At 42.4% G+C, this 25,231-nt stretch overlaps 1 protein-coding gene across 1 annotated transcript in view; it reads left to right on the top strand.

Moving 5' to 3' along the window:
- The window catches only part of STARD3NL (STARD3 N-terminal like), a 180,856-nt gene that overhangs the window by 128,259 nt on the left and 27,366 nt on the right, over positions 1 to 25,231 (top strand). Inside the window, exon 8 of the mRNA XM_078688212.1 lies at positions 5,289 to 5,369. Within this exon, the coding sequence (XP_078544338.1) occupies positions 5,289 to 5,350 (62 nt within the window). The 3' untranslated portion in view covers positions 5,351 to 5,369. The remainder of the gene's footprint in view (positions 1 to 5,288; positions 5,370 to 25,231) is intronic.

Raw genomic sequence — 25,231 nt, 5'->3', positions numbered from 1 at the left:
GGAACTACAATACATTCTAGTACTCCTGCCAACTGCCCAACTTCTAACCCCAAGATTCCAAAACTACTCATGTGGTAACCCGCTTACCTGAATACCACCCCTGCCCCTCTCTTGATAGCACAAATAAAAATCCAATAAAAGTACAAATATATAATCAAGGGATAGAATGGAAAATAATATTGCCCATTACTAAAGTAAATAAATTATACAGCAGAAAGGTTGATAAAACAACTGTACAGACGTCCTTGTAATATCAAAAAATTACAAAATCTTGATATTTTTATGGCAAGACTGTAAATCTCCACACACAAGTGCAGACTCCTGAGACTCTGAGTTCTGCAGGTACGCGAGTGGAGAATCTGGAGACCCCAGGTTCTGCAAGTAAATCATCATCTATTTCCTAAAATTCTTGACTAAGCGAACCCTTCCAACGCGTGGCCTCCCACTGAGACATTCCCAACTTTGTCATTCTCATTGCTGGGTACCATATCCACACCACATACCTCTGAATTTATTTTCAGACAACCTAGGACAACTCTAAGTATGTTCATCTTTTTCCCACAACCACTAATTGCATTTCGTGCTATCTTCGTGGACATTAACATCATGTTGCCAAGTCAAGACTTTTTTACATTCTTGACATCCTCCCAAATTGGCAAATCTTCCAGTCACTTACCAGCGCTGACTTTGAGTAAACTTCCTTCTCTTGAAGTGGCCCTGAGAATTTGCTGCAACCTTTCTTAGTCTTAATACCAAGGTTGAGCATTACCCAGTCACCTGGCACCAAGTGTACATATTTCACACCATGTTTCTTATTGTAATACTCCGTATACAATCCTTGCGCCCCCAACAAGGTTCCATTGACCACAGAGTTTGGCCATTCATGTTCATTCAAACAGTGTTGTCCTTGGTAAAGGGTTCTCTACCCTTTAAAATTCTCAAAGGGCTTTAACCCGTCAAGGTTAGGATGATTCTGTACACCTTAACCATGCTTCCTAGCTCTTTCTCCCAATCTAGGCCAGCTTTAATGGCATCTTGCACACAGCCCATGATCACTCTATTGAACCGTTCTATCACTCCGTTCCCAGTGGAATGATAAATCGGGGTGTGCTTCCATCTAATACCATTCCTGGATAAAAATTGACCAACTTCTCAGCATTAAACTGTAGTCCATTGTCACTTAACAAGGATTTCGGAATCCCCCTCCCTGAAGAAAATCCTCTCTAGTATGGAGACTACTGTATTTGTGTCCACTGTGTTGCTCACTTAAAATTCTAGCCATTTGGTGTACTGATCTATAAGAACAATTACATATATAGATATTCCCCACAAGTCAAAAATGGGTCCCAAAACATCAACACTCAGTTCTTCCCAAGGATTCTCTGGACACTTGGTACTGCCCAGAGAGGGTTAGAAGACTGACTGGGCTATGTCAGAGTTAGCACAAAATGGAAAGGCCTTCACAAACCTTTCCGCGTCAGCCTCTACGCCAGGCCACCCAAATGAAGACTTCGTTCTTCTCTTTATTGACTATTCCTCAATATGTTTTTTTCCTTAACCATTGGGGGGGGGGGGGTCGGAGGGGGGTGTACCACCCTGTCACCTCTCAAAATGAATCCAGTAACTCTCAAGATAATAATCAACAATGTTTTATCTATACCAAATTTCCTAGACTCTTCATGTGATTTATTTTTGTCAGTTCAACCCTTCGTGATGAATTGTTTCACCACCTCCTAAACCCCATCTTCATCACCCAGTCGTTACTTACAATCCCCCAATTGTTCTCGTAGATCATTGGAACACTTTACTCATCCCAGTTACTACCAAAATGTTCACTCAAGGTAACGGAGAGTGACTTAAATAATCAGCTATTTGTGAATGTTCCCTAGTAAGTATTCAACATCATACATAAGACTAGGTAATCATTAAGTTATTCTAGTGATCCGAGGCATGCCTACATTTCTCCATCGCCCACTCCGCAGCTAACATCTCCTTCTTGATACAGAGAACTTTTCTTCTGCAGGGGACAAAGAGCGTGAATCTTACACTACAGTACATTCAGTTCCTACGTTCAAATTCTGTGCCAACACAGGGTCTGGTCCCTTTCCACTTTCATTCTCAGTCACTCCACTATGTGCACATACATCAAACCCTTATAATGGGACAGCTGTAAAGTCTTCAAAGTCTCTATACAATTACACACCATTTGAACTCTGCCATTCTTTCAATACCTGTCTCAATCCGTATATTTTCATATTGAGATTTCTCACAAACTTAGAATAAAATTCTGCTAACCTGAGGAACAACCTAACTTCCTCCTTAGATGTTCGTGCTGGGGCGCTGCCGATAGACTCAATAATGTATTTTACTTGAGAAATGCCTTCTCTACCTACTTCATGTCCAAGGTACATCACAGACCTCAAGGCAAACTGGCCCTTCCTCAATTCAGCAGTAAGCCCCTTAGTTGTTAAGTTTTTTAACTTGTAATCATGTTCTTGTTTGTGTCTTCCCATAACTAGTATATCAGAACCTCGAAATCCTTAAAAACAAATGTATCAGATGCTGGAATACGGCAGCTACTGACGTCAGACTGAAAGGCATGTGCACAAGTACATAACACCCAAAGGGTGTGATGAATGAGCTCAAACGTCTGCTTGATTGGTGCAGTGGATTCTGATGAGAAGTAGAAGTTAGACCAACCATAGAAAAATATTTGACCCCCTTAGTTTTAGACAAACTTTCATTTATCCAAGGAAGTGGGAATTTATCTGTTACAATAATTTGTTAGGATCTCTCAGGTCAATGCATAACCTTATATGCACATTGGATTTCCGAGCCACCACTGAGGGTGCCAACCACTCTCCACTCTTCAATGGTTCAATAATCCCATTCCTTTCTAATTCATCCAATTCTTCCATCACACCTTCTCTCTCACTCATGGCTATGTTCCTCAGTTTATGGCATTTTGGCACAACACCTTCCTTTAACACAAACTTGTGCATGATCCCACTCGATTTCCCTACAGTTCCAGAAAACACATTAAGAAACTGTTTCAGCATATCATCTTCCTTTGGAATCATTGGTTTCCCTAACAACAATACTTGGTCTACGCTGTTGGGGTTCAGAGTGATACCTAGTGCCCCTTGATCCATCCAACCCAAAACAAAAGGTTCCTTTTCTGCTACATACAAATTCCCTTGAGATATACTGCCTCTTAATTCAAACGTTTCGGATCTGTATCTGACCATAGAAATTATTTCGCCATTGAAGCTAACTGGGTGCACATCAGTAAGAATTCATTGATTACCCACTGAGTCATAAGATTGATGAGGGTTTCTTTTTAGCAATCTCGTTAATCGCTAGAATGACATCAATGCTTAGGATGCGGTTATCACATAACGACTTATTATTGGCTTCCCTCTCCCTCCCAGGATTTTCCATCACACACTTCACAGTGTCACAACCATTCTTTTTTCTGCAGACTTTAGCAAAAAGGCCAGCTCTTGCACAGTAACAATATTCGGATCTTATCGACGGGCAATTCTTATCTCTGGCCAAATGGCCCCTATTACCGCACCTGAAACAGGTAGGACGTTTATTATTCTTAGACTTGTCATTTTGACTCCACACAAAACTCTTCCCAGATTGCTTTCCATTCTTTGTCTCAGTTCCATTTATATTTGTGATTTTACACACTGACTCTGCTTCCTCTACATTTTTAATGCAGCCTCGGTACACTTTTATTAAAGCTATGCCTTCTTAATGATGGCTGTTATCTCATTTAGCGGAGCATCACCCTACACCTACAATTTTTCCGGAACACTAGTATTATTTGAATGTATAATGATTTGGTCCCTGACAAGTTCATCTTGCAAAGAACCAAATTACTACGATATTGCTAATTTATTGCGTGCGGCCACGTAATGCTCAACTGTTTCCATCTTAGTTTGCTTCCTTTGTAAAAATGTGTATCTGTCTATGCCTCGCAGACAGTTGGTTGCAAGTATAAGTCTAAATCTTCCAACGCATCCTTAAACACGTCAATATCTATAGTCACTGTCAGCTTTTTTCCAGCTGACTATAAACTCGTAAACCTTTGGGACCCAAACTATGCAACAATATTTTTTTCTTCCCCGTAGGGGTAAATTCTTCCCCATTTCCTTCTTCAATGGCAGAGATGTAGTTCAGGAAATCATTCTTTCAGTCAGGCCATTTCATTTGGGGATCACCGGCATGTGGATGAAAAGGCATAGTCCATCTTTGGTTTGTACACTCACAATATTCGTATAATGAAGCCCTATGCCTTTACAGGTAACTGTTGAAATGATAAGTTACTAAAAACTTATGACTCAGTGGGCCAGCATTGGTCCCCCCAGTACTGGATGTAACACAATACGAAACGTGTACAGCAGGATTATTACTTGGCAGAGGTGTGTGTATCACCGTAAATATGCCCAAATGGCATGAATTTAAGCAGACCATCCAAATGGTGTGTGCATCACAAACCTCACTGGAGAGTTGAAGTCCACTACAAAACGTTCAGGAAAGAGTGTGCGCATCACCAATAGGTGTGCAAAGAAAACAATCCCAGTGCTTCAGAGACTCCAGTAGTTGCGTTATTCAAAGGACGTGAGGTGACAGTGGATATTCACCCTAATTCGAAATGGCACAGCCGCTGCGTCCGTCACTAAGTATCGACGGTGTCACTTGCAGACATCAGTTCCGCTAGAACATCACTGCTTGTGGACACAGCGGCATCTGGAGTGGACTTGTCAGCCATGCCGGACTCGGAATGCAAGCCACGCTCATTCCGACCAGCAATAACAGGTCAAACAAAAAAACAAAAGTTTGCCTCCACAATGCTGGGGCCATCCTGACCGCCCAGGGAGCAAACCATTTGGGCTCAGAAGAATGCTCTCCCTTCTTTTTCCTCAGCATCTGGTGGCGTCCTCTCTATTCTTGTGTGGAGGCCCACCCATGGATGGCTGGATGTGTCAGTACAAGTCAAATCCCATCCTTGTCACCAAAGTTGTAGAGAAGGACTCTCTGTATTCAGGTAAGAAATTAGTTTATTAGAGAGTAAGCTGGAGGTACTACAATGCTTTCGAGTGCTCCTGCCAACTGTCCAACTTCTAATCCTAACATTCCAGAACTACTCCTGTGGCAACCAGCTAAACTGTATACCGCAAAGCTCCTTACAAAACTGAAGGTACGTGTCTTTAAGCATCACAACTTCATCAATGTGGTAAGATCTTGCTATTTGACATTCTTTCGTGCTGATTTTACAGGTTCTGATGAGGACGAAGAATCTCCTGAAGAAATTGAGGACATTGCAGAGCCTGCTGTGTAGCCAAGTGATAGAAAAACAGGTGAGACATGCCAGAGGAGATTAATACGAGTTGTTTCATGATATTAAATAAATGTGAAAGTTATTGAGACTTGTTTTAGTTAACAACAACAAATAAAACACGTTGCTTACCTCCCAAACTGCATGTGGATACAATGCAAAAATTAGTGCTACATGAATGAACTAGATGTGAGGCTACGAGCACCATCCTTCACTACTTAATACCCAACAGAGGGAGCTATCGCAGTTCAGCCTGGGTGACGTATAGAATTTATACCACAACCTATAAACCTGTCTTGATTACTTACTTTGATGCAGGTCTCTCCTCCAGCCAATGAATATACTATTACTTTATTTTTTGTTTCATGTATTGACACACAAAATAAAATTTACAAAGAAAAAATATTGTTGAAAAGACTTATAATGTCCCTGCAGACAATCTTCATAATTGTGGCATTTTCACAAGTTTGACTTTTTCACAGTTACTGGTACTGGTATTTAACAGTAGGGAGATGGGCATGGTCCATCAAAACTCAGTGTAAGGACGAAGATCACAGAAAACCCTTGCAGCTGTGTCATAGTCTCTGTTCATCCTAAAGTCCTGGTCTGTCCCATGTCTAGGTGCTTTTCGGCAACACTGTGTGGGGTTCATAATATTGAAGGACCACTCAGTTTGCAATCTGATTCTTCTTAGGGACATCGCTTGTGTATGCTTTGAGTGGGGAGACACACTATTGGTCTCTTCAGCCTCCCTTGAGCTTCTGTACCTGGCTCTGCTTTGTGGCAGCTTATGTTTTTGGCTGCATTTGATGCACACAGGGAGCTGCCTACCGGCCTCCACAGGAAAATGACGTCCTGCGGGCAGATTCATCAGTAATATTTTATTTTAGAGTGTGATGGTCTCCAAAATTACGAGCATAACTTTTTACAGTTTTGCTTGTGATCTTCAGAAAATGTCTGCATTGTAAATGCTTTGAGAACGCTGTTGGTGCACCTGCCATTAGCAATATCAGTTGCTATTTGCAAGCTTTATTTTATGCAAGATTGATAGCTGCATTATGAAGAATGAAATCTTCCCACCGAGGGCAACCCTATTCCTCACTTTATTTTGCTGTCCTGGTTATTTCAGGCCTGTTTAAAGAAAATAGGACGGTCTACCGGGTTGTCTGCACAGAGGTAGTGAATGACGCGTGGAATGCACTCTTGGAAGAAGACTTTATGAGAGAGGCCTCTCTCCAGTCTCTTCCCCAGCCTGATTTGGTAGAGCATTTTGACTTAGAAGTCTCAACCAACAGTGATTGGCAGTAGGTAATGGCCCACCTGCTACCTGAACTCGCATCTACAAACTGATGCTACACTCAAATTTATTTAAACACATCTTGTATACACAGCTGTATGGGCCAACTGCTCTTGGTACTTCCCAAAGGTGGACATTTTTGCGGACTGTTTTCTCCTTGCTAGGGAAAAGCCAGAAAGCCCCTACTGTTGCTGCTGATATTGTCTTCATGGAAATCACCACCTAGTCAAGGAGTCTGGGAGGAACTCTTAGCTCTGTGAAACCCTCTCTATCTTCCTCTCAATGCCAGACAAGTGCTGCATAAGAAACATACTGCTACTTGCACTGAGAAGCTGGGTGGTGACTCCCACTGCTGCACCAATTTGTTTATAATTTCTCTGCTTCTATTGCTGTTGCCACCTTAGAGTTGGTTTGCCATCTACCCAGACCTACGTGGTCTGAGGCAACCATTAGTATCTGTGGGCACCCACTCATTGCTGGAAGTCAAGCTGTGCCCTGCCCCCTTCATCATCAAGATTGGTCTGAGTAGCCACTAACCTGGAGTTTCAAGGACCCGAGGTCTTCATAATTCCCTATTAATTTTAGATGACAAACACCTTTGTATACCTAGTAGGTAAGTTTGCCTTCCTGAACCCAGTAAACCCACTTTATGAACTTTGAGTCTCTGTCCCTTTGTTTTGCAGGTTATTGTTAGGGGTGCTGACATTTTTGACAGAAATGCGAAATTGGTGAAATCTTTTTTTTTTCTTCTAGTTCATCCATGGAGGGCATTGGTGCCTTCTCAGGGAATAAAGAAGAATGGGAGGATTCCTCCCATAAAAACAAAACAAATCTTATGTTTGAGTGGCCAAATCCTCCAAAAACATTACGGGAACATACATGTTGTCAATTGCTTTTGTGAATGGCCTGCATACACCTTCAAATGGGTTTAACCACAGACACCCTTTCTAATTGCTTGATGGCAGCCATTCGAAATTCCTGTAAGAACCTGCTTTTTTATCAGATCTGATGAATTGTCATTAGCCAGTCAGAACAGGTGTCCATGTTTTGACCTTTGTTTTGATAACCCGGGTCTACATGTGGCTTTCTAATCCATAGGTACAGGGACTGAGTCTGTGCACCCTTGCTTGAACAGGGGAGTCCGGGTTAGTGTAGCCCCATACACCCACTGAGCAAACCTGGTGATATGGTCTCTGTGTTTTCTGGGTTAGTAACAGTCCTGTAAAGGGTTCATGGATACATAGTTAATTGAAACTCAATTTCAACGTTTAGAATGGACCACTCAAACACTGCTCTAAGATAACACACTTCATTCATTTTATAAGTGTTTTATTTCAACAGTCTCATCCTGTTGCCTAGTACATCAGGAATAAGCATACAGAATATAATTAACAAAGCATTTATGCATGTTACTATCAGTGAGAGCAAACTGAATAGTTCTAACATAATTAGAATGTTCCTTGAAGCCTACCACCCTTAAGTTACTTCTGTGCACTACACTAAGAGATAATGAAATATCAAACTTTCCTCTAGAGTTTCTTGGGGCTAGTGCATTGCATACCTGTTCACAGCAGACCAGCTGCAGTTGTCAGACTTCCGCTGGGAGAGAGTGTGTTACCTTGGATGAAAACACACAATCAGCTGGACTCAACTCCTCTCATCTCTGAATTGTCTCCTGGCATAAGAATGGATGCTACTACATTTTTGCAGGACCTCTCGTGATAACCTGGGACGAAGACCTCTCAAATTTAGTGGTTTAGATAGGGTAGACCACTGACTTTTAACCTATATTAGGGAACGTTCCAATAATCCGAGATACAACAGATCTGAACCAGCATGATGAAAAACATCAACTCAAACTACATGTTTATCTTACATATCTGCTGTCAAACTTTGAAACGTAGATATCTCATTGCTTGTTAATGACTTTTGTCACGTTATATGATAACAAAGTCATTATTTAGATGAAATCACACTCTCACAGGCTCTGGGAAGATAATGACAGGCTTGAATGTGGACTTGTGCTCATGATGGAGTCTGACTTAGGGATGTTACGACAATTGTGATATACTGATTGTAGCCCATTCAGTCATTGTCTTACTGTGTCTCTTACCTTTCACATCACAAACATATTCATATTTGAAATGATGGGCAGGCTGGCATTCTCACAGCAGGTTCAGGTTCATTTGTGACATTTTAGTGTCATCCAGTCCACCTTTTGTCATCCAAGCAGATCAATGACATTTGCACTTTGCACTGCATTCTTCTATGAATGCAATAAGCAAATGTTTTCTGCCAGCCCAAGTTATTGGGTACATTTCATATGGACATATTGTCATATTTGATTTGTGTGTACTTGTTTTTGGATGTTTATTATCTATAGGATTGAGGATGGTAAAGGTTACACATTTAAAAAAAAGTATTTCACTTTCGGCTTAAGGATTGCTGTTCTCATACTGTATTGATCGTAATCAGTGGGTATGGAAGACTGCGACATGGTATGGAAAACTGCGATTGAAGACCACAGCCCATACGGGGCATGGGCGGTCGAATATATACTACCAGTTCCGCAGTCAAAGACTATGGGCTTCCCAAGATAAACATATCATACTCGAAGTCACATCAGCCTCTGGGGGGAACAAATGTAGCCAGGTACAGTTGGGGAAAACACAACAGATTATTTCTTCGCCATTCTGTGAATGATACTGATATGTGGTGATTTTAACTGCTCTTTCGAGCCCCTGGACCAATTTGATATTGATCTCACAGAGGCAGAAGATGATAGCTGGCAAATCCCCCAATTAAATATACCTCCTATAAAGAGGTGGACCCAAGCAGCTCTCCAACTCAAAGCCTTAAGTCTTGAGTGTGGTCTTAGAGCAGCCAATGGAAGAACTAATGGGGATAAGCATGGAAGTCCCACATTTAATAATGGCAATAGCTCAAGCAGGATAGACTATATTTTGGTCAACCTTGAATTTTGGTCAGTTACTCAGGATATGATTGTCATTAAAAGAACTGAGAGTGACCATAATCCTCTCAGTTTAGAGATACAACTCCTCAAGGGCAAGGTAGTAGCTGTAAGGGACACAATAAATGACATCATTCTTGCTAATGATACAAGGCGACTAAAATGGGGTGAATGTCTAGGTAATTCCCATCGTATTATAGAAATGGACGCACTGGTGTTGGGTGCAATCTCCGAGCTACAGGGATGCTCATCCGATGATGACTATGTGACCAGGGTGGTCCCAATTCATACCGCTCTTTTTTTTAAATCTCAGTAAATTTTTTATTAAGGCAAGGAAAGATCCACCTCGCAAAGGTAGAAAGAAGCCAGATTCCTGGTATGGTAAAAGTTGCAGAACTGCTTATAAGTCCCTAGCATTAGCAGTGCGATCAATGGACAGGCTCCTAATACGTGATGCCAGGCGTCACTACAAAATAACTCAGCAGGAAGCAAAAAAATCATGGGACAACAAATATTGGAAAGAATTATACGAGGCAAGTAAGTCCAGAAACATGATGGATTTCTGGAATTTAGTGAGATGGGGCAAAGGTAACCATAAGCCGCAGCCAGAAAACTCTGTCCCTCCTGAACGCTGGGTAATGCACTTTAAATCACAATTTGCTCACCCCGATGAGGCAAGCGCAGGAAGTCTGGACCCCATTGCTAACTACACAGCGAGTACCCCGCTGGTGTTTAGTCGGAAAGATATCAAACAGGCTCTTAATACAATACAGAGAGGAAGAGCACCGGGTCCAGACACGATTCCGGCAGACCTTTTTCTGCATAGTAAAGAGGTCTGGGTGCCGTATATAGAGCTGCTGGCGAATGCCATCTCTAGGGGCTCGCCAATACCAGAAGTTTGGAGAGGAGCCGAAATAATCCCAATATTTAAAAAAGGGAATCGTGCTGATCCTGCGAACTACAGGCCAATTATCCTAATTGCATGCATTCAGAAGGTGGTGGCCAGGCTTGTTCTTCTCAGGATTCAGAACTGGATAGAAGATTCAGGGGTCATGTCTACGCTCCAGGCAAGCTTTCGCCCATGCACGAGTACTGTGGATCAAGTTTTTAGATTTTGTGCCATATATTGGAAATGGGTTATCCTTGGAGGGGGCACTCTCTTTGCAGCCTTTGTCGATTCGAAATCGGCTTTTGATCTTGTGCCAGGCACTAGGCTGTGGCAAGTGCTTCATGAACAAGGTATGCCACATGAACTCCTAGCCTTCCTGACCAAATTCCACGAAAACAATTATGCTCAGGTCAGGTGGGGAAATCAGGGCCAGGTTACTGACAAATTCACAACGGAAAGGGGAGTTAGACAAGGGTGCGTCCTTGCACCAACTTTGTTTACGTTGTACATAAACAGGGTAACGGAGTACTATAGGGAAGTACACACAGATGCACCCAAACAAAATGGCATCCCGGTTCCCCTATTAATGTTTGCAGACGACACCCTTATACTCTCAAAAACGCAAGAAGGGCTTCAGAAAGCAATTGGCTGTTTTGAGTTGTTCTGCAATGATCATGGTTTAATCATTAATGTGTCGAAAACAAAATTTATGGTAATGCATAGACACAAGAAAGTAAGGGGCACAGTTTTTATGAATGGTGAGCTTTTAGAACAAACAGATAGTTTCAGTTACTTGGGTATCACTCTAGGGTCTCGGTTAGAGTGGAAGCCACATATGACCTATCTAACCACTAAGCACGCACAGCTGTCGGGCGTCCTATTGAGAGAGTTAAAAACCTCTGCCACACAACCTATAGCCCCAGCCCTTAAAATATATGACGCTAAAGTTAGGGCTTCAATGCTGTACGGGGCGGAATTGTGGGGCGTCTCAGACGTCACAGCTCTGACTAAAGCACAAAATAAATTCCTACGGTGCCTAACAAGGCTCCCACAATCCACACCAATGTTACCTTTGTATATGGATCTGGGCTGCCGGAAAATACAGGACATATCTGGCTTTAGACCTATTGCATATTGGAGGAGGTTATGGGTTACACCCGAACTTTCCCATTATGCCCTAGCGCTTCTTGAAACTAGAAAAATGGACTCAGGGGGCAAAATACAATGGTTTAGACAGGTCAAGCTGCTTTTCAAAGCCCTAGGAATGGTGGAATTATGGGAAAACCCCTCAGAAAATATTTTCCCCTCTCTAAAGATCCTAAAAGAGTTGTATTGGGCACACATAACCCAGAAGGAGTTCCAGAAACATACTGACCCATCGCTCACTAGGGATTTTTTGGAACAAAAACATACTCCTGCCTATGAGCGATACTGGGACCTCATTACCATTCCCATTGATAGGAAACTTTTTCATCAATATAGGGTGGGAACCCTTCCTATCAATTCATTTACTAGTAAATGGTCAAGTAATAAAGATCTGCATATGTGTCCTTTCTGTGCTGCCCAGCCTGAAAGTTTAGCTCATGTTTTATTCATATGTCCAGCTTATAAAGCCCCTCGTCATAAATGGATTAGACCTATCTGCATACAGAAAGGCATCCAAAGTGGCTCTGAGGCATTAAGAATTGTTAGAACAGACTGCACCGATAGCATGGTTATTGCACTTGCTAAATATTTCAAATGGATGTGGTCAATACGCAGGAACAAATTGAAATTACAGCAATCTGCACTAAAGTGGACTGAAGAATCTATGACAAGGAAAAATGGCACTGAATTTTAATGGATTTTATATTTACACAGTATTTATTTTTTTAAATGATTGAATTGGAACACCCTGTACATAGCAATGATCGGATAGATTAATATGACTTCCCCTGTATACTGAGAATAACGGATGTAATAAGTATGAAATGTAGTTTTAATGTTTTTATTGTGTTGTCTTTTATGACTAATTGTCGAAATAAAGACTTATTTGACTTGACTTGACAGTTAGCATTTTCTATCAGTATATTAGCAAGCATTGCTTAACCTTTCAAACAGTTCCATACTGCATTGTTGTAATATGTTGCTCATTATTTCAAATGTGTGTAGATATTTGTGATAATTTAGTGATCATGAACAATACAACATGTGGCATTTGGAGTTTAGAGGCATCACGCCATCTAGGGCTAGTACTTTCTACAACAAACCTTCGTAAAGGATCAAGAGAGTCAAAAGGTGCTCTCCCTGTGAATTAAAAAATTGTGAGGCTAATGAAAATATATCTTTCCTTAGACAGAGTGACCCAGAGCACACTCATCGAGAGATGTTAGCCCACTATGGGGCATGATGCTTCCTAAACAACTAAACAATGGATCAAAACCCCATTCTTCTCTACATCTCACCAGTCCATCATGTTCTCAATATGCATACATGGTAGCATTTGTAAAGCGCACAGCTACCTCTAACGGAGGTGTCCCAGCGCTGGGATCCGTTGGGAAGATTAAGCAAGCTATTGCCCAGAGTCACATGGTGCTGGGCTAACCTGGCACCGGAGCCGGGGATTGCACCGTGAACCCTGTGGTCCGGAGTCAGGCACCCTGGCCGCTGTACCCCACCTCTTCCACTATATGTGCTCACTTCGGAGTCCACCTCCCATTATTACCCCAGTGATTCCCAGAAATAGTGTAAGTCAGCTGCCACACTGGCCACTTCGGCTGTTTTTATCCAAAGCACTGGATATTTTTAAAGTGTCATGAGAAAAAGTGCACTTGATCACATCCAGTTTAAACGCATACCATTCTAGGCACCTTATACATGCTACACTTTCATGAACACAGCATGAAACCTTTACCTCATTAATCTGAAATCTTGCGGGCTACTTCTGGAGTTGCTTCTCTGCAAGTACTGTTTCTGATGAGTCCTCTTTCAGCTGTCATAACTCAGAACAAGCCTATCTTACATTGTACCACAATCCCATGGAGGCATCTTAGGCCTCTCAATCATTGCCAAGTAGATGCACACACAACGTATGCTGCCTTCTCAGAACCAACTAAAACACCAGTTAGGCAGACTAAGGAAATTATAAAAACACATTCCTGTGGCTCAAAACAGGCAGCAATATGGTGCTAAGGTAAATGTACTGACTTCCTGTAGATAATACTGTGTGTTGCTTGCAAAGGCATAATTAGCAGACCCACGTGCTCTCATTTGGCTCACCTCCATCAAAATTCATAGGAAGAGGAAACTGATAGGTCTCCATCCAAACCATAAATCTCTGGAAAGGCCTAGCCATGCATTGAATGTTCCTCCCACACCTCACCTCTTGTATAATCCTGTTATCTCACCAGAAGGTCAACTAGGCATGAACGGATTATATAAGAATCAATTGTATGGCCTAAAACAGAACCGTGAGGTAATTAAGTTTCTTGTTTAAGCACCACACACACACATATAAATACTACATGAATAAATACAGTAAATGAGCTCCTGCTATAACCGGGTCTTGAGGAGGCTGATCAGTAATGCAGGGTTGTGCATGTGAGCAGCTCTTGGACAAGCCTTCTTGGAAAAGTGTGGAACACGCAGCACCTTCTCCAACTACACAGGTTGCCTTCCCTCTAGAACAACCTTCATCACAAGGGGACACAAACAGGAACTGAAGTCATGCTCCCTCTCCTCCTCACATGTCATGCTTTCCCTCTTACTCACGTTTAATGCTTTCCCTCCCCCTGTGGCTGTAGCTATCAATTCATAATTTAAGAGGACATTCATTTGATCTGCATCTTTGATTAAATCATGAATTGTCTTGACAATATTTCTTGGGATTTATTAAACCTTAAAATCCATCAAGTTGCCGATCGCGGGCGTGGAAAATAAACCTCCCGGCGAGATTCTCAATGCGGGGAGGTCAGGTTTCTCATTGCGAGTGGTCGCGTATGCTCGCGATGAGAAACTACCAGTCCGCATTGACAAAGCTGCCGTTTGAGTAAAAATCTACTCGAGCGACAGAAAACTACAGCTCGCACTGTGCAAGATGCCGTTTTCAATGATTGCACAGTGCCCGATGCTTGTCCGCACTGTGCAATCATTAAAAATAGCATTTGCACAGTGCGAACAGGGTACTACGCAGTTCGCGTAGTACTGCACGTAGCGCTACTTTGCGAACTACGCCCTGGGTTAGGTGATACACACTCACCAATAATAAATGTTTTACAATCCATATTTGTTTCCGTTATCTAATATATCTAAATAGATAAAATAACCGTTAAAACACCTAAAATATTCATGTGTTCAATATACACCATAGCCCAACATAATAGGAGAGTAAACAAGACAAATCTAAAACAAAAGTGCTAATATTTAGTTCAGGCTGCTGTTATTGTTGCTGCTGTGAAGTCTCTGCAGCATCTTACCCATGCATGTCTAATACATTGTGCAACAAAAAATGCACCATAGATAAATGTGCCCCCTTTTTGAAGAACAATGCTGATTTAAAAGTTCTAACAGCATGATGCATCGGTATCAGCATGAGCCAGTGCTTCCAAAGAAAAGGTGTAGCCAGGAACATAGGAAAAGAAAAAGGACACCCATCTATGCAGATTAGTTATTGCATACATTCCCGATGATACAGGTCATTGGACCATGCTTCTAACTCGATATCCTGCAAGTAAAACAACTTGTCAAAATCAACAATAATATGATCCTAAATATGGATAACATCTACCCGCAGGTGCCTTCATTTCAAAATATAACATTGATGCTCCACTTCCAGTCTCTAAATCATTTATTTTGTCATTTATCCCTAGCCAAAAACACAAGTTTTTGAAGAGAGACGTGTTTTTTCAACAATCTTGTGGTAATCCCACAAGCTTCTCAGTTGTGGGTTCATCCGCAGTCTACTAATATGTGTCAATCATTGTAAAAATTCTGCCCAGAAGACTTTAGTGTTACAGAAACACGGGTTATGCCCAATTCTAGTCACTGGGACCTGGGTGAATATACAGTACAAGAGAGAAAGGGTCCCAGAACAATGAAAATTAGAAAAGATATACAGACTTAAGAATAAGAGACATAAATCCTAATTATGTTACCAACATTGTATTTAATCACAATGTGTAAGTGCATTTCATCATACAGTCTGAATAATGGGTAAACAATTTTATAGCGTATTTTGTGCCCCAAAAGGGAAGGGAGGGGAAGGTGATAGTGTAGGGGGAAGTGTAGGGTAATCAAAAAAGTGACATAGTAATGGTCAGGCGACCTTAGTATACAAAGCCATAGTTAAATCAACAAAATATAGACCAAAAGTTCAAGTATTATTACATATGGTAAGGTAAGTATACTTGTAAAGCGCACTGTTACCCCATCTCGGGGTGTCCTGGCGCTGTATACCGCTGGGGAACCCGTCCTGGCTTTCCCTGTGAGATGGTCCCTCCAGGGCACCTCCAAGGTGAAGCCAGGCATCCCCGGCGTTGATGGGGACGTTGTGGAGATTAAGCAAGCTATTGCCCAGAGTTGCAGAGTGGGACCCATGGTTAGCGTAGGCACCTCGGCGAGAATTTTCGAGTCTGTGGACATTGACATCATGCTTCCAAAAAGAAAATACAATAAATTAATTATACGGGAGGAAGCTGAATGTAATGAGGCTGTCGACGTTTCGACCCACAGATAATTGCAGGCAGTAGATGATGCCTTGCTATGGGGTCTTCATCAGGACTAGGGGAGGGGGGCGTATTACCTAAAAGGTAGAGGATTACATAGGCAGTGATCAACAAATGATATCGGTAAAGTAAGATCAATCTTAATCTAAAAACAAGCATTGGAAATGCAATAGGTATCGTATTAGGAAAGTTTGAACTATTGGTCTTATAAATTACATTTATTTTATTTATGTGTTGTTTTTTAAATTAATATCTTTGTCATTTACAATGCCTATAGTTATAACTTTTGCAAATGTGACACCTATAGCATTTGCGGGGTGCGGATCCCTTTAAAGTAGCTCATGGCCTCGCGGCCGTGAAAGTGAAAGCAAAGCAATTAGGGGGGTGGTGGGAGGGAGGCTGATGGCTTTGATGTGTGAGCGCACGCTGATAAGCTTATGGGAGGGAGGCTGGGCTGCCTTTGATTTGGTAATGCGAGGCAGGCAGGCAGGCAGGCGGCTGGTGGCATTGTAGGGCTCAGAATGAGAAGCAGGAGGAAAAATAGGCAAATGCTGAGAGAAGAAGCAAAGATGGAGATGGTACAAAGGGATACAAGAGGGCGAAGATTAGAAGAATTGGTGCATAATGTGGAAGGAAGAGCATCGACCATTGAGAAGGCAGAGTGTGTGACAAAGAAAACAGAATGCCCAGAGTGAAAGATGACATAGAAAGGCACGGCTCAGGAGAGCTAAAATGAAATAGAAGGGTGCATACACACCAAGATAACAAGGACAGCAGAGCAAGACTGGAGGTGACACAGCTCTAGAAAGGCTACAGATTTGGACAGTGGGCACGAACATGGACGGCACAGGGAGAGAAGAACAATACTAGCAATAAGGGCAAAGAGTGTAAGTGTAATCCTGGGAAGGGGGATACACCATGAGAGACAGCAAAGACTATAAGTAACATAGAGAGAAGACAGTTTGGGAGAGAGTGTATCAAATGATGAAGGGACACCGGACTGAAGGACGGCCACCACAAAAGGCACAGTATGGCAAGACTTGTAACAAGCAGACTCCAAGGGGCTGCAGGTTGGCTCTGTCCGTACGAGGCACAGAATAGCGGCAATGAAAGTGCACAGAAAAAGTGCGGATTGAATGGGAATAACTGAAACGATAAAAACAAAAACAAGACGGAGGGCATTGCTGTGGGGAGGGGGGGAGGAGAAATGCGACACGGCCGCAGCAGGGGGCGGAGCGGGGAGAGCGGCGATGAGGGAGATCCCCGGCCTGGCGGCCGTGAATAGTGTGAAGCAACAGGGGCCTTTGAAGTGAAGCTTCACTTCAAAGGTGTGGGAGGAGTGTGGCTGAGCCAGAGCGCACGCTGGGGGAAGCTTGTGGGGCGGAGCGGGAAGAGCTGCTGGGGAACAGATGGCTGGCGATTTGATGCTGTGCACGCGCATTTTAGGTCAATGCGCAGGCGCATTGACCTAAAAGCGCACGGGCACAGCTTCAAATCGCCAGTTAGTTAAAGTCTGTTTAAGCCCCTATAGTCTCGCTTCGCTCAATGCGCATGCGCATTGAGAGGCGAGACCTAACATCAATGGTTGAAAGGTGAAGTTACCATGAGGTGTATGGTACTCGAATCATGGTAACCGGTATCTCATAAATTAGGCGAGGAACATCATGGCGTCCTACCAAAGGAACAAAAATTCATTGAAGAATTAATTAAGAACGCATCATGGGCAGATGCGAAGGAGTAGTAGGATCATTCAATTGCTAAAAAGCAGACTTACAACTTGGCTCTGGGTCATGAATAGACTCGGCGCCTCGGGCTCTAAGACGAGTGGTTCTCTGTAAAGAAACATTAGACAAAACCATGAGTGGTTGGTCACAAAAAGGACTCGTGATGGAGAAAGATATTAAGACTCGCACAGGGAATGGGGGGCGTGCCCTCACCATTAACGATTCCAAGAAGGGCTTCATAGATCCCGCCGACAGATCGGGAATCTGAAAAACAAACTAAACCAGAAGGACCGGGGACATTAAAAACTCATCACAAAGAGGGCCGTGTGTATACAGGCAATCGTGTGGTGAGCTAAACACATAAGGACCCCGAGGCCAACATAGCATAAGGGACTGATCTCCATGGGATTAAAAATCAATATAGTGTAGTAGCAATCGTCAGGGGTTACCTGTATGGCAGGGAAGTGTATCCGAATGACGCGGTCCGCAATAGCGGCCGGCCGAAGGCTGAAACCCCGTATCTAGACAACCGCGGTCATCTGACCCAGATGTGGGCCTGACGGCAATGGAAAAGAGACTATCATAGTGGAACCGAGTTGCTAAGTTACGTAGGACACAATCTTTTTGTATATAAAGGGGATTGTGTTGGTACAATCAACCTGAACTTAAGCCGTAGTCCTTGTTCAAGAAGATCGTAAAAATCAGATCAACAGACAATAAGTCCAACATAGGTAGTAATAATTACAATATATGTTATAGGTATCACAAAAAGGGTTCTGCGTACCAATCCAACATGATGGTAAAGGCAGAGTTGGAATTGTTGATCAATAGACAGTATGTCCCACATTGGTAGTGATAAATATAATATATATTTTGAAGGTACTATTAAAGGATTCTGCGTACCAATCCAACATGATGATAAAGGCAGAGTTGAAATTGCAAGCTATGAACATATAGAGAAATTGAAAATTTGCAAATAACTATGCAGAGATAGCATGCATGTTTGTGGTACAAAATATATGAAAACTATCTCAACTAGTACACATGAACTTTTCAAACATGGCCATAAAGAACTTTTCAGTGATGGCTGCTAAAGGGTAATCATGTTGGGATTATCTGAGTCTGGCAATATGTGCAAATGTGCTATCATTCTCATTTAGACCATGCTGCACAGTCCAATATATACATCCATTTGTACTCACGTGTGTTAAGTAAGTCCCCCATGTTGCCACCTCTTGGGCCAAGTGTGACCTTCTCTAAAATGATCCATTTAAAGCTGTCTGGTAAGTGGTTCGCCTTTTTAAAGTGGTCGACCAAGGGGGCTCCAAGTACCTCGCACATATGCGGCTAGAATGTTGTAAAATCCTTGCTTTAGCCTTCTGTTGGGTCTGTCCTATGTATATTGAATCACATAGACATATGATTGCATAGATTGCATTGCTAGTATTGCAATTGGTGTGTGCATTTAAGGGTATCCTATGATGTTTGTATTGGAATTCCTTGGTTTGAATTGCTGCGGGGCAGGCTTTACAATGGCCACATCTGTGATGACCTAAGATGGGAGGGAGGATCCACAGAGACATAACTGTGTTCTCCTCTGGAGGAAGCAGGAAAGATCTCACCACATGGTCTCTGATACATTTGGCCTTCTTAAAGGCATGTAGTGGTAGAATTTCTTGTCCCACATCATCCGAGATCAGTTTCCAATGTTTGTTGATGATCTTTTTGATTCTGTTACTTTCAGTGGAGAACGTGGTGACACATACAATTCTTTCATCTTGATTGTCGAGTCTTTGTTTGGGTTGAAGTGGGCAATCTCTAGGATTGAACCATGCACGCTTTCTTGCCCTCTTGACCAGTCTTCTAGGGTAACCCCTTTGCATAAGACGATTGGAGAGATCTTCTGATTGTTCCATGTAGTGTTGTTTATCGGAACAATTCCTACGAATACGTAAGAACTGCTCAAAAGGCAAATTGTCCCTTAGAGCTCTAGGGTGGTGGCTACTGTATTGCAAAAGAGAGTTGCGTTCCGTAGGTTTCCGGTATAATGTAGTCTGTAGACAACCTTCATTTTCATAGATGGTAAGATCAAGAAAATCCACTTGTTTGGTATCTGAGTGCATGGTAAATTTGATGTCAGATGATTGTTGGTCAAACCAGGTCTGAAAGAAGGATAGTTGGGTCTGGTCACCATTCCATATTAGAAGGATATCATCTATATAATGCACCCAGAGTCCAATGTTCTGATGATAAGGGTTGCAGTCATTGAAAATGAATTTATCCTCAAAGGCTGACATAAAAATGATGGCCAAATCTGAGGCAAAGGTGGCACCCATCGCCACACCTTTGGTTTGCAGGAAAAATTGATTCTGGAACATGATAAAGTTTTGCATCATGGCGATCCTGAGGAGTGAGACAATGAAATTCGTGGGTACTGCCATTGGGGCAATTCTTTGATCCAAGAATTTTGCTATGACAGTCAAAGCTTCCTCTTGGGGGATGCTCGTATATAATGACACGATGTCACAGGTGACCAAGAGTTGTTTATGGGGATCAAAGGGTAGGCCATCCACGATATTAATGGTATGTATTGTATTGCGTAGATATGTTTTAGTTGCTTCCGAAAAAGGTTTTAGGAAGAAATCGATATACCGCCCAAGTGGCTCCAAAATGGAACCGCAACCTGACACAATAGGTCGTCCCGGGGGAACCTGCATGTTTTTGTGTATTTTGGGTAAGGTATATATGGTCGGTAGTCTGGGTTTCTTTTGATTAAGATAGTTGAACTCTTGCTCCGTGAGAAAACCGTTATCCAGGGCTTCTCAGGTCACATTCAGGATCTTCAAGGCAAGGGACATTGACAGATCTGCATTGAGCATCCTATAGCTAATACCATCATTGAGTTGTCTGAAGATTTCAGATTTTTTATTTGCCCACATTCTGGATGACGATCGCGCCCCCTTTGTCCGCCGGTTTGATGATTACTTCTTTGTTCTTCCCAAACGATTGCAGTGCCATTTTCTCAGTTTTACTTATGTTGAATTTGATGTAATTTTTCTTGTCAAGTACGTGGTTGACATCCGTAGGACCACAGTTTCATATGCCAAGATCTTGTGATACATGGCGTTGGATGGTGGAACAAATGTGGAGATTTCAACCCGCCGGAATGTTTACCGTTGGTAATATGCGAACCAAACCCAGTGGTGAATATTTCTAATTAAACTCTTAAGGAGGATGAAATGAAAGTACTGTGCAAAGGCTTGTCCTATGTTCCTACCAATAACCTGATACATTTTTTATCAGGACAGAACTATTCAAATTCCTCAGGAAAGTACGCCTGAAATATTTCTTTCGCAACTCTGTGCCGTACCAATGCAGGTCCCCGACTGGCCTGAGGATTCCCTCCACATTTGTTCCACTATCCAACGCCATGTCTCACAAGATCTTGGCATATGAAACTGTGGTCCTTCGGGATGTCAACCACGTACTTGACAAGAAAAGTTCCATCAAATTCAACATCAGTAAAACTGAGAAAATGGCACTGCAATTGCTTGGGAAGAACAAAGAAGTAATCATCAAACCGGCGGACAAAGGGGGCGCAATCGTCATCCAGGATGTGGCCAAATACAAATCTGAAATCTTCAAACAACTCAATGATGGTATTAGCTATAGGAAGCTCAATGCAGATCCGTCAATGTCCCTTGCCTTGAAGATCCTGAATGTGACCAGAGAAGCCCTGGATAATGGTTTTCTCACGGAGCAAGAGTTCACCTATCTTAATCAAAAGAAACCCAGACTACCGACCATATATACCTTACCCAAAATACACAAAAACATGCAGGACCCACCGGGACGACCTATTGTGTCAGGTTGCGGTTCCATATTGGAACCACTTGGGAGGTATATCGATTTCTTCCTAAAACCTTTAGCGGAAGCAACTAAAACGTATCTACGCGATACAATGCATACCATTAATATCGTGGATGGCCTACCCTTTGAACCCCATAAACAACTCTTGCTCACCTGTGACATCGTGTCATTATATACCAGCATCCCCCAAGAGGAAGCTTTGACTGTCATAGCAAGATTCTTCGATCAAAGAATTGCCCCGATGGCAGTACCCACGGATTTCATTGTCTCACTCCTCAGGATCGCATTATGCAAAACTTTTTCATGTTCCAGAATCAATTTCTCCTGCAAACCAAAGGTGTGGCGATGGGTGTCACCTTTGCCCCAGATTTGGCCATCATTTTTATGTCAGACTTTGAGGATAAATTCATTTTGAATGACTGCAACCCTTATCATCAGAACATTGGACTCTGGGTGTGTTATATAGATGATATCCTTCTAATATGGAATGGTGACCAGACCCAACTATCCTCCTTTCAGACCTGGCTTGACCAACAATCATCTGACATCAAATTTACCATACACTCAGATACCAAACAAGTGGATTTTCTTGATCTTACCATCTATGAAAATGAAGGTTGTCTACATACTACATTATACCGGAAAGCTATGGAACGCAACTCTCTTTTGCAATACAGTAGCCACCACCCTAGAGCTCTAAGGGACAATTTGCCTTTTGGGCAGTTCTTACGTATTTGTAGGAATTGTTCCGATAAACAACACTATATGGAACAATCAGAAGATCTCTCCAATCATCTTATGCAAAGGGGTTACCCTAGAAGACTGGTCAAGAGGGCAAGAAAACGTGCGTGGTTCAATCCTAGAGATTGCCTACTTCAACCCAAACAAAGACTCGACAATCAAGATGAAAGAATTGTATGTGTCACCACGTTCTCCACTGAAAGTAACAGAATCAAAAAGATCATCAACAAACATTGGAAACTGATCTCGGATGATGTGGGTCAAGAAACTCTACCACTACATGCGTTTAAGAAGGCCAAAAGTATCAGAGACCATGTGGTGAGATCTTTCCTGCTTCCTCCAGGGGAGAACACAGTTATGTCTCTGTGAAACCTCCCTCCCATCTTTGGTCATCACAGATGTGGTCATTGTAAAGCCTGCCCCGCAGCAATTCAAACCAAGGAATTCCAATACAAACATCATAGGATACCCTTAAAGGCACACACCAATTGCAATACTAGCAATGCAATCTATGCAATCATATGTCCATGTGATTCAATCTACATAGGACAGACCCAACAGAAGGATAATGCAAGGATTTTACAACATTCTAGCCGCATACGTTGCGAGGTACTTGGAGCCCCCTTGGTCTACCACTTTAAAACGGCGAACCACTTACCAGACAGCTTTAAATGGATCATTTTAGAGAAGGTCACACTTGGCCCAAGAGGTGGCAACATTGGGGACTTACTTAACACACGTGAGTCCAAATGGATGTATCTATTGGACTCTGTGCAGCATGGTCTAAATGAGAATGATAGCACATTTGCACAGATTGTCACACTCAGTTAATCCCATATCTCTTATATCATGTCACCCATGGAACTTGCTCCCAACATGATTACCCTTAAGCAGCCATCACTGAAAAGTTCTTTATGGCCATGTTTGAAAAGTTCATGTGTACGAGTTGAGATCGTTTTCATATATTTTGTGTACCACAAACATACATGCTATCTCTGCATAGTTATTTGCATATTTTCAATTTCTCTATATGTTCATAGCTTGCAATTTCAACTCTGCCTTTACCATCATGTTGGATTGGTATGCAGAATCCTTTTATAGTACCTTCAACATATATTGTATTTATCACTACCAATGTGGGACATACTGTCTATTGATCAACAATTCCAACTTTGCCTTTACCATCATGTTGGATTGGTACGCAGAACCCTTGTTGTGATACCTATAACATATATTGTAATTATTACTACCTATGTGGGACTTATTGTGTCTTGATCTGATTTTTACGATCTTCGTGAGCAAGGACTACGGCCTAAGTTCAGGTTGATTGTACCAACACAATCCCCTTTATATACAAAAAGATTGTGTCCTACATAACTTAGCAACTCGGTTCTACTATGATAGTCTCTTTTCTATTGCCGTCAGGCCCACATCCGGGTCACGTGACCGCGGTTGCCTAGATACGGGGTTTCAGCCTTCGGCCGGCCGCTATTGCGGACCGTGTCGTTCGGATACACTTCCCTGCGATACAGGTAACCCCTGACGATGGCTACTACGCTGTATTGATTTTTAATCCCATGGAGATCAGTCCCTTATGCTATGTTGGCCTCCGGGCCCTTATGTGTTCTTTCAGATGCCCGATCGGTAATCCGGCGGGATTGACTCAGTGCAAGTCACTTTTTCAGGTAACCAAGCGACAGCTCGCCACACGATTGCCTGTGTACAGACGGCCCTCTTTGTGATGAGTTTCTAATGTCCCCGGCCCTTCTGATTTAGTGTGTTTTTCAGATTCCCGATCTGTCGGCGGGATCTGTGAAGCCCTTCTTGGAATCGTTAATGGTGAGGGCACGCCCCCATTCCCTGTGCAAGTCTTAACATCTCTCTCCATCACGAGTCCTTTTTGTGACCAACCACTCATGGTTTTGTCTAATGTTTCTTTACAGAGAACCACTCATCTTAGAGCCCTAGGCGCCGAGTCTATTCATGACCCAGAGCCAAGTTGTAAGTCTGCTTTTTAGCAATTGAATGATCCTACTACTCCTTCGCGTCTGCCCATGATGCGTTCTTAATTAATTCTTCAATGAATTTTTGTTCCTTTGGTAGGACGCCATGATGTTCCTCGCCTAATTTATGAGATACCTGTTACCATGATTCGAGTACCACACACCTCATGGTAACTTCACCTTTCAACCATTGTTGTTTTTAGATTAAGATTGATCTTACTTGACCGATATCATTTGTTGATCGCTGTCTATGTAATCCTCTACCTTTTAGGTAAAACGCCCCCCTCCCCTCGTCCTGATGAAGACCCCATAGCAAGGCATCATCTACTGCCTGCAATTATCTGTGGGTCGAAACGTCGACAGCCTCATTACATTCAGCTTCCTCCCGTATAATTCATTTTTTGTATTTTCTTTTTGGTAGCATGATGTATATGTAATAATATTTGAATTTTTGGTCTATATTTTGTTGATTTAACTATGGCTTTGTATACTAAGGTCGCCTGACCATTACTATGTCACTTTTTTGATTACCCTACACTTCCCCCTACACTATCACCTTCCCCTCCCTTCCCTTTTGGGGCACAAAATACGCTATAAAATTGTTTACCCGTGGAGTAGTGTGGCTCACTGGTTAGAGGCGGCAGGCCTGAGAGCAGAAGTCAGCCTGGGACCAGGGTTCAATTTCCG

The sequence above is a fragment of the Lissotriton helveticus genome, chromosome 4_1 (assembly GCF_964261635.1).
Source record: "Lissotriton helveticus chromosome 4_1, aLisHel1.1, whole genome shotgun sequence".
Classification (NCBI taxonomy): Eukaryota; Metazoa; Chordata; class Amphibia; order Caudata; family Salamandridae; genus Lissotriton; species Lissotriton helveticus.
Note: the sequence above shows the minus strand (reverse complement) of the source record. Positions and strands in the feature narration are given on the sequence as shown.